Genomic DNA, 14596 nt, shown 5'->3' on the forward strand with positions numbered 1-14596 from the left:
ATTACTACAGTAGAATGTACTGTTTTTTAGACTAGCTGATATTCTGTTTGTAGCTTCCACAGCTTTTAATTAGACAGAAAAAATTACCCTTATCTGCAGTGATAAGGACCTTCCTGGAAGGTCACAGCATTTGTGAAGCAATCCAACCACAGAGTAGTGCTCAGTGACCACCTAGGTTGATTGACTCAGTGAAACAGCCCCAATTTCTGCTTGCTTTCAAATATCATTACCTTTGCAGTAACTTCAAATATTCCCAAGGTTAGACAGTATGATTCAATCTGTTAAATATTATACCATTGCCTCAAAGTATTGGCATCCTCTCCTTCCCAAGACACACTTCTTCCAATTCTGAAGGGAAATGGTGCTAATTAGCTGTATTATGAAGATATGACATCTTAATTCACTATAGTACCTTCCTTTTAGGAGAGCTAGCTAAATGCAGGACCAGAGCTCTTTAAAATAACTGTATTAGTTATAGACAGTGAACAATTGTTCTGGTTAACAGCTTGGCTCATGTGCACTGCCCAGAAATCCCAGGCTAGACAATGAACTTGTGTTTGTCAGTTTTCATTTGATTTCATCAAAGGACATCACAATGGTGTCTGTAATACAACTAATGCAATGTGGTATAGGGTCTGTGCACAATGTGGATACACCTGAAGCAGTTTTAAATAGCACTAGACTGCTTGCAGAACCATGGGCTTCAGCATGAATTGATTTGACCAGACTCTGCAAGTGGTTTTGCTTCTCAGCTCTCTGCTGCAGGTATCCAGATTTTCCACTAGCACCTGTGTTCACCTGGATATCACAGAATCAGCAAGGTTGGAACAGATCTTCAAGATCATCCAGTCTAACCATCAATGTAGCACCACCACAGTCACCCCTAAACAAGGTGGATGTGTGTCTATTAGCCTCAGCAGAGACTGAAAAGCACATTCAGATCAAGGATTTTTTGATGATTACACTCAAAGGAGTCCTGCTTGAAGGAAGGATTTTCTATTTTACTTCACAGGGTGCTCACTCTATCAACTTCTGGTGCATCCAGATAGAGGTGAAGGGAGCTTGTACAATTAGCCCCCAGATCTGAAAATGCAGTAGCAAAGAGATAAAAAGCTGCATATTTTCCCTTTTCCATGTCTGCTGCCACAGAGAGCCTGTCTGAGATTTAGGCAGGTCTGGATCAACAGATCAATATTTCAAAGACTCTGGAAAGAAAAGTTAGTCCCAGAGCTGTGAAGCCATCCAAATGACTTGCAGCCTCTTTATGGCTTCCAAAACACTAGTTTTTCATCCCTGATCAGTTCCAAGCTGTGATACATTAGGGAAGAAAATATCTTCCCTATTCTTTAAAGACTCTGCTTTACTGTGATCTACATACCTGCCAATACCAACAACAAAGTGAGTCATCTTTTTAATCCTTCTTAAATAGACATATATAAAAATACTGGGGTTTGAAGGTTTGATTTGAGACCAGAAATAGAATTCACTCTTCCCATGTGTTTCTGAATGTTCATCGTTTATTATGCTTGTCTACATCACCCATCTTGAGAGGAAACACAAGGTATTTATCTTTAATAACATGCACACATCCCAGGAATAAGAAAAATAGTTGTGAATAGTCATCTTTTTCAACAGAGGAGGTCTAACAAGGAGATGGGAATTTTTTTTCCTACTATTTCTTATACATGGCTTTGATTCTCAGCATAACAATGCTATTTCAGACAAACCTTGTCTGTAAACCCAATAGAAAGTGCAGATTAGAAAGCACATTTTCCTAACTGTGCCAAAAGCAAAATCCTGGCATGCAAGCAAAATTTGCAGTTGTGTTCCCCATCAGCTGGTGAGTGTGACTGTTCCATGGGTGGAACACATGGGACTATGAGGCACAGTGGGAACGGGACATACAAGGATATATTATCAATATTGGCTGCTACTTCCTCTTTCCAGCAACAGAAACTGCTGAGATCTGAAAAGCTGCACCTTCATGCTTTTGCTTAATGCTGTGTACACTTCAATCCCACTGTCACTCTGCTATTTGCTGCAATTTGGAGATGGGCAACTTGCTCAGAATGACAGCTGGAAAGCCCATCTTGCCACAAGCTCTTCTTCCCTTTCAGTGCAGTAAGAGACTGTTCAACTATGAACAGGCTCAGCCTTTTGGCACCTGTCAAGAACATTAAAGGTCACTTAATATAGCAATTTTCAATGCATTTTCTGCTGAGTTGGAAGTGTAGGCAGGTGTCTTTGCAGGTTCCAGCACAGGCCATTGTAAGTCACTTAAGTACAGGTGCTTTCTAGGCATATGTTTTGCTTCAGAGCATTGCAGTCCTTCTGCATGTTCATTACTGAAGCACTGCACTCAGCAATACTGAAAAGTGGGCCAGGGAGCTGCTTTTAAAAGAAGGCTCACAAGTCATACCCTTCCTTCACAGTAAGATCTCCCCCAGATCAGCCAGCACATGTCACTCCAGGATCTTTTTGCCCTCTAACATTTCCTCTGGTCTTCATAAGACTTCTCTGTCCTCATGTCCTGTAAAACCCCCTAATGTCCACATTCCAGTTCCCTGGTTTTCATGATTGCATCCATAGGTGACTGGCAGATTATCCGTGTCCTGCAGACTTTCAAATCTCTCTCCTGCAACACCTCTTTCATCTGACACCTGGGACATGCATAAATTTGTGCCAAAATTATAAGGTTCCTACTACCCTCTGTTAAAGCTCGTCTCTAGGGCATGGATTATAGAAAAACTTGCGTAAAAGGGCAGATAAATCAGATAAACAGACTCCATAAAAGATGTTGAGGGGAGACATGTTTACTTCTTGGGCTGATGGACACTCACTGACCACATTTATATTTCCACTTTGGAAATCACATGAGCAAAATAGACTGCAAGACCATATAAATTTTTAAGCAAAATGAATGATTTTCAGTTCTGTATTTAAATGTCAGCCTTTTTCCTAATGCAGCAACAAGGCTTTATACATATGGATTGCAAGTTAGAGAGGCAGATGATGGTAGGTACCTCTATTTTATGGTAAAATATGCGAGAGAGCTCGCTCACATTCCTGAATGAGTTAAGGCAGAGCGTGTCCTACAGCACCACCTAGCAGGCTAATTTAGAAGTGGTCCATATGCCTGGATCCATGACTACAACGATGTGTATGAGCATCAAAACCAGGGTGCACTTCGGTTCTTGTGCCAGTGTGGTGATTAGTAAAGCTGGGGTGTCTGTTTTCCCCAGTCGTATTAATTATAAATCTCTTAAGAGAAACCATAGTAAGAATGCAATGCCAGATTTTTGAGGTTTAGTGTAAGAAACCCTTGTTTTCTAGATTTCTCCACCAGGTGCAGAAGCACCTCTCAAAGTCAGATTTCACAAACCCACCCAACCTTCTCTCTGTGTTCACCAGCAGGATAAGTAAGTCTCAGTGTGATGAGGGATTTTAAAAGCCTGAGAGCCTGTGTGTGTTGGCTAGTGTGAGTTTGTTGTCCATCATCACCTACATAAACAGTTTTTTGTGCATCTGCATGAAGTGTGAATACCAATGCCAACTTACAAATTGTAAGTTTTGGCAGATGATGAAGCTCCATGCTGAGGCTGCAGAATGAAGACTGTAACAGCTCTCTGCTGATATAGAGAGGAAGGTGGGGTTTTTTTGGTTTGTGAGGGTTTTTTTGTTGGCCAGGTTTTTTTTTGGTCTTTTTTTTTTTGGCGATTTTTTTTTTCTTTCTGGCTGCCTCATACCTTGTTAGAGCCTTGGCACTTCTCAGTTTTCAATGCTCCATTCTGCTTGATAACCTAGCAGAAAATGCCTTTTGGTCTGTTACTATGTTTTCTGCTAATAGTGAGATAAACATGGTACATAAGAGGGTCTGATGGGTGACAGAGCTGGCAAAAAGTGGCTCAGAGGGGAACAGGTGAAAAAGGTGGGATCTTTTCTCTGACTTCTCCCTTTGGGTGGCAGCAAACTATTCATCTGCCTTGCCATACTGCATAAAGCCATAACCTAAGGGTAGAACTGTGCCCTGTCATGAAGAAGTGTCTTTTCTTAGTAACCTGTTTATTGGAAGTTAAAACCAAGGTTGTCTTTACCAGCTTCTGTTCACAACAGGCTATGCCTAGCCTGGCCTGTTTAGTACTAGCATTTCTAAAAATCAGATAATCTAGTGGGAAAAACATAGGATAAATTTCTTCATGAAAGTCCTAAAAATCCCCATGAATTTGAATGAGAACTCCTAAGTAGTCAGTTTACGATCTTAATCCTTTCATGTGAACTCGAGCGTCATGCTAAAATGTCTGGGAACTAAACCTTTACAGGCAAGAAATGCTTCACTCAGGGGCTGCTGCAAAGAAAGCAAGATCTGTCAAAATTAATCACAAGTAGAAAGTAAGAACAGCTTGCTTTTATTTCTATTCTGTTGCCTCTCACCCAGCATAACTTCCATTTGGATAGTGAAAAATTATTACCTTGACTGCCTGGTGTGGAGGAACACTTTAAAACAATCATCCCGCATGAGTGCAAGCTTCCTATACTGAGACAAACACACTCTTTTACTATCCCCTACCCAAATAAAACCCGAACCTGGCCAGAAGCAATTATGTATTCTGGCTTTGGAACGACTGCACATCCCAGGGGCAAGGCTGGACTTTGCAGAGCTCAGCCCTCGGGTACCAGCGCTTCCAAAGGGCACTGCCCTGCCACACACCTCCTCTTATTCCACGTCTTTCCAGGGCTTTCAGAGTGCCCAGGCTGTAAATCAAATCCACACGGGCTTATTGAGAAACCACACTGGCCATCTGCTTTGAGCAAACAATAACTGTAAAGCAAATTAAAAAAAAAAAAATCCCTGCCTATGTTATTTTACCAGTAGGAATGAGAGATAAAACAAATCCTACACGACGGATGCCAGCTCTGCCACTTGCTGCCTTAGCGGCAAGCACTCCTGCCCTGCAGTGGAGAGGGATGTATTAATAATACAGATGTAAAGCAGGAAGAACGCTGGGAGTTAGAGCACAGAATTAAGTCATGAGGCGGGCGGAGAGCGGCAGTCCCCGCCTCATGCTGCGGCGGCCCTTGGAGGGGTAGAGTGGGTGCCTCTTGCTCTTCGCCGGCAGGGGCAGCGGGTCGGACCTTCCCCTCGGTGCGTTCGCCCGAGGTCAGGTTCAGAGGGTCGGACCTTCCCCTCGGTGCACTCGCCCCAGGCCACCCCCGGGCTGTCTCACTGCAGCCACACCCGGCCGCTGTGAGGGGAGCCGAGCCCCGCCCGCCATGGCGCCCCCGCCCGCCCCTTCCGCCCGCAGCCCCGCCTCGGCCCGGGACCCGCGGTAGGTGCTGGGCGGCCGCGGGGCGGGGGGAGCCGGGCGGTTCCCGCAGCGGGGCCTCGGGGTTGTGCATTTGTATCACTCTCCTCTTCTGTGTTTTTAATTTCGTGACAGCCGGAGGCCTGGAGGCGGCTCCGGCCCGCGCCCCGTTTTCTGACGGATCGTGCTTTAAGCTGGGCTTTCCCCTCGACTACGTGTGATTTTAAAACAATAAATTCAGTAATACACACGTGTTATGGCCAAACCCGCCCAGATATCCCCCATCTGAACTTTAGCTGATCCAGATCTCTGAGTTCAGTGAGAATTAAGTGCCTGTGACACCGCAGAGATAGAAAGTATTTCAGCATGTGGGGGAGGCCGCCGTGTAAGCATGGCTTCATGGTTATTAAACGATTAAATTAGCAGGATATGGGCCATATAAATTCCCTTGCAGTTTCCGGTTGCTTTCCTCGTACATAAATTGCACAAAGTGTATGAATAAAATAAAGATGCCGTGCACGGTTAGGGTTGCAGTGGGATATCTGCAGGAGCTGAGCATCTGCACTGACCCCCGAGGAGGGTTTGAAAGCATAAATGCTAAAATGTATTGTGAGCAGTTTTCTTTTTATTTTCCTGACTATTGACTCTTATGAGAAAAAAATGTGGCATTTCCTGCTTACTTTTGCGTTTGATGTGCACAATCACATTTGATCATGCAAGGGAAGAGTTTTCATTAGGCAGTGCAAGAAAGGAGAGTTTTCAGTGTGGTCTGTCCTTCCCCACATGGGTGTGGATGTAAGCTGAACAGGGACTTTTTTCCTTGAAGAATTTTTAATCTTAAAACTATGTTAGCCAGCTCCAGTGGGAGGGCATTCTCTGACAGGAGAAACCTGTGAAGTCCCTTCCTCAGCTTCACATGAGGATCAAGTGATAGGCTCCCCACAGTCATCCCCTTGGAAGTGCTGCCCCTGCACTGTAAATGACATGACCTTTCCAATCAGATCTAGATACCAGATTTGCTGAGAGGCCATAAACTTCAAAATGGTCGTTTGATATTAAGTATTACCATTTTCTGGTTTTTAGTTCTACTATCAAAGAGATTTTCTCCTGAAATTTGGTTTCATCCAAGGTCTTGGCTCTTTAGCATGTTTTTCTTAAATAATATTATCAAAAAACTCACCACCTCTGTCTTCAGCAGAATGTAAGAACACCACTAGTTATTACACTAAGAAATACATATTAAATTACTGTATGATTACATACATCATTGTTTTTATTAAGCACTCAGTGTGTGTTCAGTGCAGCATAAATATTAAACAAGATTATTCTCCCCCTGGTGGGTTTACAGTCTGAAAGATCTTCATAGGAAGGAGTAGTAACAACATATCATTAAAACACCCCCTTTAAATTAATCTCTTTTTGTTTCCCTGTGGCTAACACTCACTTGCTGTTGATCATGACTGGTGTATCCTGGCATGTCCTGTGGTGCTGTTTGGTGATGTTACAGACCCCAGTTGTCCACTCTGCCCCTCTGTGAGAAGTTCTCGTTCAGCCCATGTGGAAGGAGAGCATGTGTCCCTGCTTCAGCTGCTGCCACCCAGAGCCCAGCAGCATGGCTGAGAGCCACCTTTGATGGCGCTGCACGCTCACACTTTGGTTGTTGTATCAAAGCTCAATTCCCTTCTGCCACCTCGGCTTCCTGTGAGGACAGCTGGAAACATTCATGTCTTTAACAGCTGCAGCAAGATCCTGTGAAGCTGGTATGTGAAAGCCCTGAGAGAAGAGACTCTGCAAATGGAAAGAGTGATGCCCAGTTTTCACTGATTTCTGCTGGATTTAGGTGCCTAATTCACTTTTATACCTTCCCAGTAGCATCGTTCTAGGCGGGGAATTTTGTACCCAATAGAATTTTTTTAAGAGGAAATTGGAGCTTTCCTGGGCAGAGCATGTAATAGAGCTTGGACCATAAAAAGAACTGATGCTTCCCAAGGGAAGCATGACTCTTGAACTGAATGAGTTGGCAGGTTTGAAAGTTTTTATTTGCTTATTTAAAGAGTCATAACACAGTCGTAGGCCCTGAAACAATTTATCTTCCAGTTTCTGCACTAGTTTGAACATAGTGTTTGTCAGAGAAATTATTTCAGAATCAAGTTTTTAAAAGTAGCTGCTTGAAAGCATGCTGTTTTCTGAAAATTCCTTTTTGCTGAGTAAGCTAGAACCACTGCCTGGAAGTTTAAATGTGAAAGAAAAGAAAAACAATGTATAGAAAACACATACTGTTTCTTGTTGGTTTTTGTTGTTGTTTGGGGTTTTTTTTGTTTGTTGGTTTGGTTTTTTGTTTGGTTGGTTTTTTTTTGTTTTGGTGTTTTTGGTTTTCTTTTTTTTACTGAGCTGGACTATCCATGAGAACAAACTCCTAAAGGAAAATTCTGTCTCCTGAAATTTTTCAAATCAAAATGTGATCCTGTTTGGAAAGTTGTTGTCAAACTCAGCTTATTGAATTTAGTATTCAGGTTACTGATTAAAATTTTTGCAGCTGTACTGTAGAGGAGGTTGGCACAGACTGATCTAATTATTGGCTCTTTCTGACCTCAGTACCTGTAGACTGTATAGGGGAAGGCAGGACTGGGATTGTGGTAGCAAGGACTAGACAAGTATGTTGGGTAAATACAGGGTGTGTATTGATTGCTGGGGGAGGAGGAAGTGTGGTGGCTTTAGTGTTGTCCTTATTGTGGTAAATTGATTTACTGGAGGAAAGGGAGAAGTTAATTCATATCAATCATCCTGTGTTGCAAGACTCAAAAATTATTGTGTGTCTCTTCCTCTGTAAAGATGTTTTGTGTTTTGTTAATGTAAAAAATGGTTTCTTTGGTTATTGTGCTCTGCTTCTTCTCATGTTTTCTGCTTTGGTTGTTTGGGGTTTTTCAGTGCTAGAGAGATGACAAATCTATCTGTGCACACTTTAATTCTGGTTTTGTGTTACAAACAGGTTAGGATTTGACTATGGCAGTGCGGTTCCTGTGGAAGGCATCAGTGTGGTTCAAGAAGCACAAGATCGCTGTGTTGGCCGTTTCTTGCACGGGACTGCTTGGCACTAACCTTTCCTATCACGTGTTTCCTGAGCAGACATTCAGACTGCTGCACGAGTGCTGGTCCGAGGGGCAGCCAGCTGAGCTCTCAGAGGAGCTCTGTGGTGTGTTTCAGGATGTCCTTCAAGATACTGCTGTGAAGTCCACTGGCTCCTACAGAGCCTTTGCAGCTTCTAGCTTCCACCCTATGAGCGCTGGCATTCCCTGGCTGCCCGAAGGCTGTTTGGTGGGCATCCCGCCTAACTTTGATAGCACAGCTGAGGATAAAAAAGGAATAGTCAACCATGTTGTTGTAATAAATGGCAAGGAGGTAGACTGGGAGAGCAGTGAAGGTGTGGCTTTGAAGGAAGCTCTCACATTTTCCCTTAAAGCTCAGAAGTTTGCCATTGCCAGAGAAGTTGTGTACTTGCAGAGTGGCAGCCCTTTAGCAAGTGCAGTTGTGGCTCCCACTTGTTTGGCTGGGACTGTTGTCTGTGGGAGTGCTCTAAAGCTGCTGCTGGGGTTATCCCGTGGCCCTGTGATCCTCCGGGGCCTCTGTAACCTTGTCACTGCCATGGGAGGACTGCTCTGCTACTATGTCTCTTCTGATGCCATCACCCATCACCTGGACTGCAGGGCCGACTCCAAGGCAGCCCGGCTTTCCAAGGACTATGCCAGTGGTGGCCTTGAGTTTTATGATAAAATCTTGTCCCGCAACAGGATTTTTCGTGGTCTGATGGGCAAAGAAGGGATGAAAATGTATGCCCCGAGTGGTAACCTTTTCCCAAGGCACTGGTTCAGATTAAAGTATACCCCATACACTTACCGGAGAACTTTGATTCTTAATGTTTTAAGAGAGCTCCAGGCATCTGATGGGAGTGCATGAATGTTAAACTTGTGAATTATGTATTTTGGAATACCGCTGTGCTGCTTTTTTCTTTTTTTCCTTCTGTATCTTCATTAGAATTTCGGGGTTTATTTTTGCATATAGTTCAGAAAGAGTTATTGCACGTTTCTTGAATAAAGAATTCTCTCTTAAAATATTAAAGACTTGCTTCCAAAGTGCTCAGTTCTGTGTGCATCTCAAATCACAAGACTGCTGAGAAGGGAAACTTTTCAAACACTGATCTGGAAGTTCTGCTGTGCTGCTTTGCCTTCCTGCCCTTTCAGTCTGGCAAATTGCAAGGTGCAAGTCCAGCAGAGGTTTTGGAATCATTATAATTTAAACTCGGCCGTTTGCTCTTTCTCCTGTGGAACAACACAGATATTTTAAAAAATGGGCAGTCTGTATCATGTGGTTACATAAATATCAAGACACAGAGTGTTTCTGTTCTGTGTAAGTTCTTGTGCTGTGTATATTCTTATGTTGCAGTCACCATTCTTCAGTAGGAGATGTTAGTTATGCTGCAGTTTCTACCAGTACAAACAGTTTATTACCAGCACCTGCATCAATTTGCTTAAATCTAGTTCTGCTCTGTCTAGTACATGGTGACTGTGACTGTTCCCCAGGAGTGGTAATATGTAACAGGACAGTCCTGGGTTGTTTTCTTACAAGTGGGATAAGCATGTTGAGAAAAGTTTTTTTGGCTTGCTTTGGTATAGTTTTTTTTGTTTCATTTAAAAATGTATGTCACCTATTGGTGGCATGAGACATGAGTCTGGCATTTGGTGCACAAACTGGTGAGGTCTTGGATGCAGAGTTGCCAAAGGAGATGACTCTCCTGTATCCAAAGGAGATTATTCTCCTGGCTCAACAAGATTTTGTCTGGCTGGCCAAGCTTTGCCCAGGATTACTAATCTCCTGGAGAAGTGTTTAGTGCATGGGCAGTAAGCTTTCCACTATAGCCTCACCTTGATTTTCAAGGTGAGGGTTTTCAACTTTGTGGTTCCTTCTTTCCTATGTTTCTGTTGCTGTTCCAGTAGCAATCCCTGGTGACGACAGCATAGTTCTCATCTCTGTGTCTGTTGTCATTCTCACCAGCAGCTTCTGTTATTTTGTGTTTTCTCAGTCAGAGATGTGCTGAGTGTCCTTTCTTCCCTGCCTTTGTCCTTTCTTCATCTGCTTCAATCGGATCTGTCACACCTGTGTTTGCTCAAAGCATTACTGAGTTCTGTTTCCCTTTTGAATCACATGGTGACATAAAATTGATATTCTGGCTGCTGAAGCACTGCTGTTGCTTTCCATCGCTGAAGCCATGTGTGTGAGATGTTTGAGTTTCTGCTGAAGTAATCTGTGCCATGAGCTTCTGAAACATCACCTATTGCTTGCACTTGTCCTCAGCAGGTCATGAGATGTCTCTCTGGTGTTTTTCTGACTGTAAGGCATAAAGCTATTGTTTTTGTGTCCTTTGTGAAAGAGTGATAAAGTTTCCTAGTCAGTGGAATAAGAACAGACTTTACTTTTAGGCAGGGTCTTTAAAAGCTTTGAGCTAATTTTTTTTTTACTTGTCTTCCAGATAAATCCAATATAAGACATCAGAGAAGTTTGTTGGTAGAGTGACATAGTGACTCAAGACTGGAATATAATTCCTGGTTTATATAGTCTGTGAGTTTATTTCATCCTCCTGTTACTCCTTCAGACAAATCTAAACTCTGTGAAATATTCTCAGAGAGTACTTGGCCCATTTAGTTTATGTGGTTGAAGGAGCTGCTGCTACATAAAGAGTGCAGAGAGGAAATCAAGGCCTTCTTGGAGATTTACAAGTAACAGTTTAAACAAAATGAAATTAAAGTAATCTACTTGTCTTTTATCACTCCTTACTGTTGCTTTTCATCATGATGCCTGCAGCTAGTGTGGTTATTTGACATTGTTGGGGTGTAAAGCCCCAGTGATGCTAATGGGTTTTGCAGCTGTGCACTTCACTTGACTCTTGCAGTGGCTCCATGTATCTCTAAATGTTGTGTCCCATTTACCCTTCTCTGAACTGGCTGTGGCACATTGGTGTTGGTAAGGAAGGGCTGGCTAGCATCAAGATGCATGACCCTTCTTTCCAAAGATTCTTGCCAAGGGCTTACACACTTCCCTCTCTATGCAGTTGAGCACAGTGTCATAGTGTCAATACAGGGAAAACAGGAACTGCAATCACAACTGCTTTGTAAGATTTCCCTGAGCTTTGGGAATGTGCAGGTTGTCCTGGAAAAGATTTTTGTGTGTGTGTGTTGCCAGGTAATTGCTGTTGGCAAGATCACCCATGCTATTTGGCAAGTAAGAATAGCACAACTCAAATACATGGCCATGACAGTACTCATGAAAAGTCTTTTATTATACTGCAGATGTTTTCCTGTAGGTAGAACTATCATTGAAATCAAACATGAACTCCACATACCAGTAATAAAAATGGTCTGGTTTTGACAGTTCACTAGAAGCAAGCATCCTAGAATTAAAGGTGGAAATGTTCCATAGGAATGGTCTGATGTAGAAAAGCATTTAATGGCCCAGAAAAGGCCAAACAAATCAGTTTTCAGTAAATCATGTCAGTGAATTGCCTCCCCCAGCTCTGAAGCTGAAAATCTGAGGAATTTGAAGAACTTGTTTTAGTATTAACTGGCTTGTCTTTTGCTGCTCAGACAAGGCACACTTTGTACAAATTTTTATGTAGAAAAGCAACAAAAATGTTAAGCTAAAAGGAATTGCTAAGAGATGTAGATAAAAGAAGTCTAAGTCTAGAAACTGTAAAAGCAGGGATGTCAGTGGAATAATGAGCTCTCATAAAAATGGATACTATCTACAGATATGAACCTCTCTGTCTGGTAGAGTGATTAAAGGATGAAGAAGTGTAAGTAGCAAATGACCAAAATGAGTTGCTAGTTTAAATTTAGATAAAATCTAGTTTAAAGAGGGATTTGCTTGACTAGTTTACTTGTGTTATTATCCTGAATGTTCTGTGTAACTGAAAAGAAAATGATCCTTGTAACTTCTTTTTTATATAAATGCAATCCTTGCTGCTTCATAAAGCTTTAGTGGGTGATGCTGCAAGAGATGAAGGTCACCAAGGTGCTTTGCTCAGAATTCCCTCTGAAGTGTAAGAAATGTACTCCAGGACCTGACTTGCATATTTCTTTATCCTAAAAATTGCAGTTTCTTGTTGTGGAGGTATCTTCAGCTTGTTTAATGGTTAAAAAACATAAAGTTGTCTGAAAAGAGCAGTATTGAGAGCTAGACAGTTTTCTTGAAGACAAACAAGCTGTGGAAGTCATCTGATTACAGCAATTCCTGAATCAGCTGCTATGGGTATCTGGAGCTTCAGAGAGAGGGAAATCTCCACCCAGGTGGCACTGAGTAAAGGATGTGGACTTGCCCAGAGGGCTTCAGTTGAAGGGTAGTGGTCCTTTAGAAAACAGCCTTTTTTATTACAGTAGAGCACTGCTATCTCCCCATTTCACATTAAAGTGGTTTCCATAATTTGACAGATAAGATGGTGAGAGAGCTGACTGCAGAGCTGTGGAGCTTCTTGCCCTGCAGGGAAAGCTGCTGGTGTTGGGAGAGGTGATGCTGGGAAGAGCCTACTACTGTTTTGCCCTTGGCTGTAGCAGTTGTGAAACAACCACAGTGACAAAGTGTGGCTTGCATGGGTGGGGTGTGAATTTGAATGTATGAATCAAATCATCATGACTGAAACACAAGTGGCTTTCACCAGAGGAGCAAATGCAGAGGATCCATCAAGGAGTGAGTAACTGCTATGTGCAGTATGTGGACCCTGTCCTGCAACTATTATCTGCTCCTGTTCCCTAACAGCTCCATATAGCAGGTGTGATTACATTCATATAAAAATCAGCACCTTGCAGACAATCTGCTGTCCATGCATCCAGTTCCTCCTTCATTTCACTCATCTCAGCTGGGAGTCTATATTATTGAAAGGCAGAATGCCTTTCTAGCAGAACAATGCTGATGTAGGAAGACATACTTAAGATCTTGGAATAAAGAGGACACCTTCAGGAAGAGAGAAATTTGGTTGTTGTCAAAACCAGACTTAAGAATAGAAAAAACTTATTATTCTCTGGGAATTGGTATGTTAGACAAATTAAACTGAAGGCACTGAAAAATGGCTTATGGATGTTTTGCTGGGCATCTTTTTCACTGACAATATATTGGTTTGTTAAGTTGAAGTGAGTATATTTGGGCTGCTCAAATTGCCAAATCCATAAAGTGAAGAAAATTAATAAAATTTGGCCAGAAATCCGTCTGTTTTTCCCATCTGGAAAAATACAAGCCAAACTCTTAAGTTTCGTAGCCAGAAATGAACATTGAAATATCTCTGCAGTTGGAAGTATTTACTCTTCTCAGTAAGACCAAGTTTGCCAAAATCTATCCAGGTCTTCAATTTTGAGAGAAAGGGTGTTCTTAAAAACTCACTTTTGTGTCCAAAAATGCACTTTGATAAACACAGCCAACCCAGTGTACATTTTTTTGATTCCTACCTTAGTTTTTCTGTAGGAAAAACATACTGCAGGAAGAATTTGTGGTGCTCTCTGCTTGTTTTGAAAATATATTTGTCCCCCAAATCATCCTTACTGGAGAACTTTCTCCTGTTTAATTTTTTTTTTCCTCCCATGGTTGAACTTACATCATCTGGAAAGTTGATCCCTTTTGCAGTCCTGACCTGGTTTCTCAGAATCACTTTCTGCTTTGGTTTGCAGGAGCATTACCCTGTTAATGTAGTCAAGGTGTTAACAGCTTCTTTCCATATACATGAGTAACAGATGAAGCTGAAGCTGTGTCCTCCTTTGTGTATAATAAAATTACTTCTGTAGAAGTCTTGCAAAAGCAGGCCTCGTTAGGGTGACTAAGAGAATTTAGAAAACACAAGACATTGTGAGCCTGATCCCAGGTTCACAGTTCCAGCAGTTCTTGCAGAGTGAACATGAAGAAAGGAAATGCAGTATCCAAACAACTTTTATCCAGTAACTGTTTAGTGGTTTAGTGCAGACCTGCTGACCTCTGGAAGCTTTGTTTCTATCATATGCTGGAAGTTTTCCAGTGGGAATGTTGTTGTTTCTTCATTCTCTGTTTCATTTCCCCTTGCTCTGTTACTCTAATTGCCTCTTCTGCCTGCTGACTCATCTTACAAGCTGCTTTAGCTTGCTCAAGCAAGATTTGTGAACTTTTAAGTGCTCACTTGCTGCTTGCACTTTCATTTGCACCTCCTACCTTTTCCTACAGTACTCACCTGCCAAAGACCACAGCAGCTTCCATTCTCCTGTGTTTTACTACATTTAGTCTAAATG

At 42.3% G+C, this 14596-nt stretch overlaps 1 protein-coding gene across 2 annotated transcripts; it reads left to right on the top strand.

Annotated features, from left to right (window-relative positions):
• The first annotated feature begins 5175 nt into the window (after positions 1-5175).
• On the top strand, positions 5176-9419 carry TMEM177 (transmembrane protein 177). Of its 2 annotated transcripts, none has more exons than XM_059476176.1 (2): positions 5176-5327; positions 8293-9419. In XM_059476176.1, the coding sequence occupies exon 2, from the start codon at positions 8307-8309 to the stop codon at positions 9255-9257; it is 951 nt and encodes a 316-aa protein (XP_059332159.1). In that variant the 5' UTR covers positions 5176-5327; positions 8293-8306; the 3' UTR covers positions 9258-9419. The 2 variants fall into 2 exon arrangements, with proteins under 2 accessions (XP_059332159.1, XP_059332158.1); XM_059476175.1 differs by lacking the exon at positions 5176-5327 and adding an exon at positions 6953-7143.
• Positions 9420-14596: the final 5177 nt, after the last annotated feature.

Source organism: Ammospiza nelsoni, chromosome 7 (genome assembly GCF_027579445.1).
Source record: "Ammospiza nelsoni isolate bAmmNel1 chromosome 7, bAmmNel1.pri, whole genome shotgun sequence".
Taxonomy (NCBI): Eukaryota; Metazoa; Chordata; class Aves; order Passeriformes; family Passerellidae; genus Ammospiza; species Ammospiza nelsoni.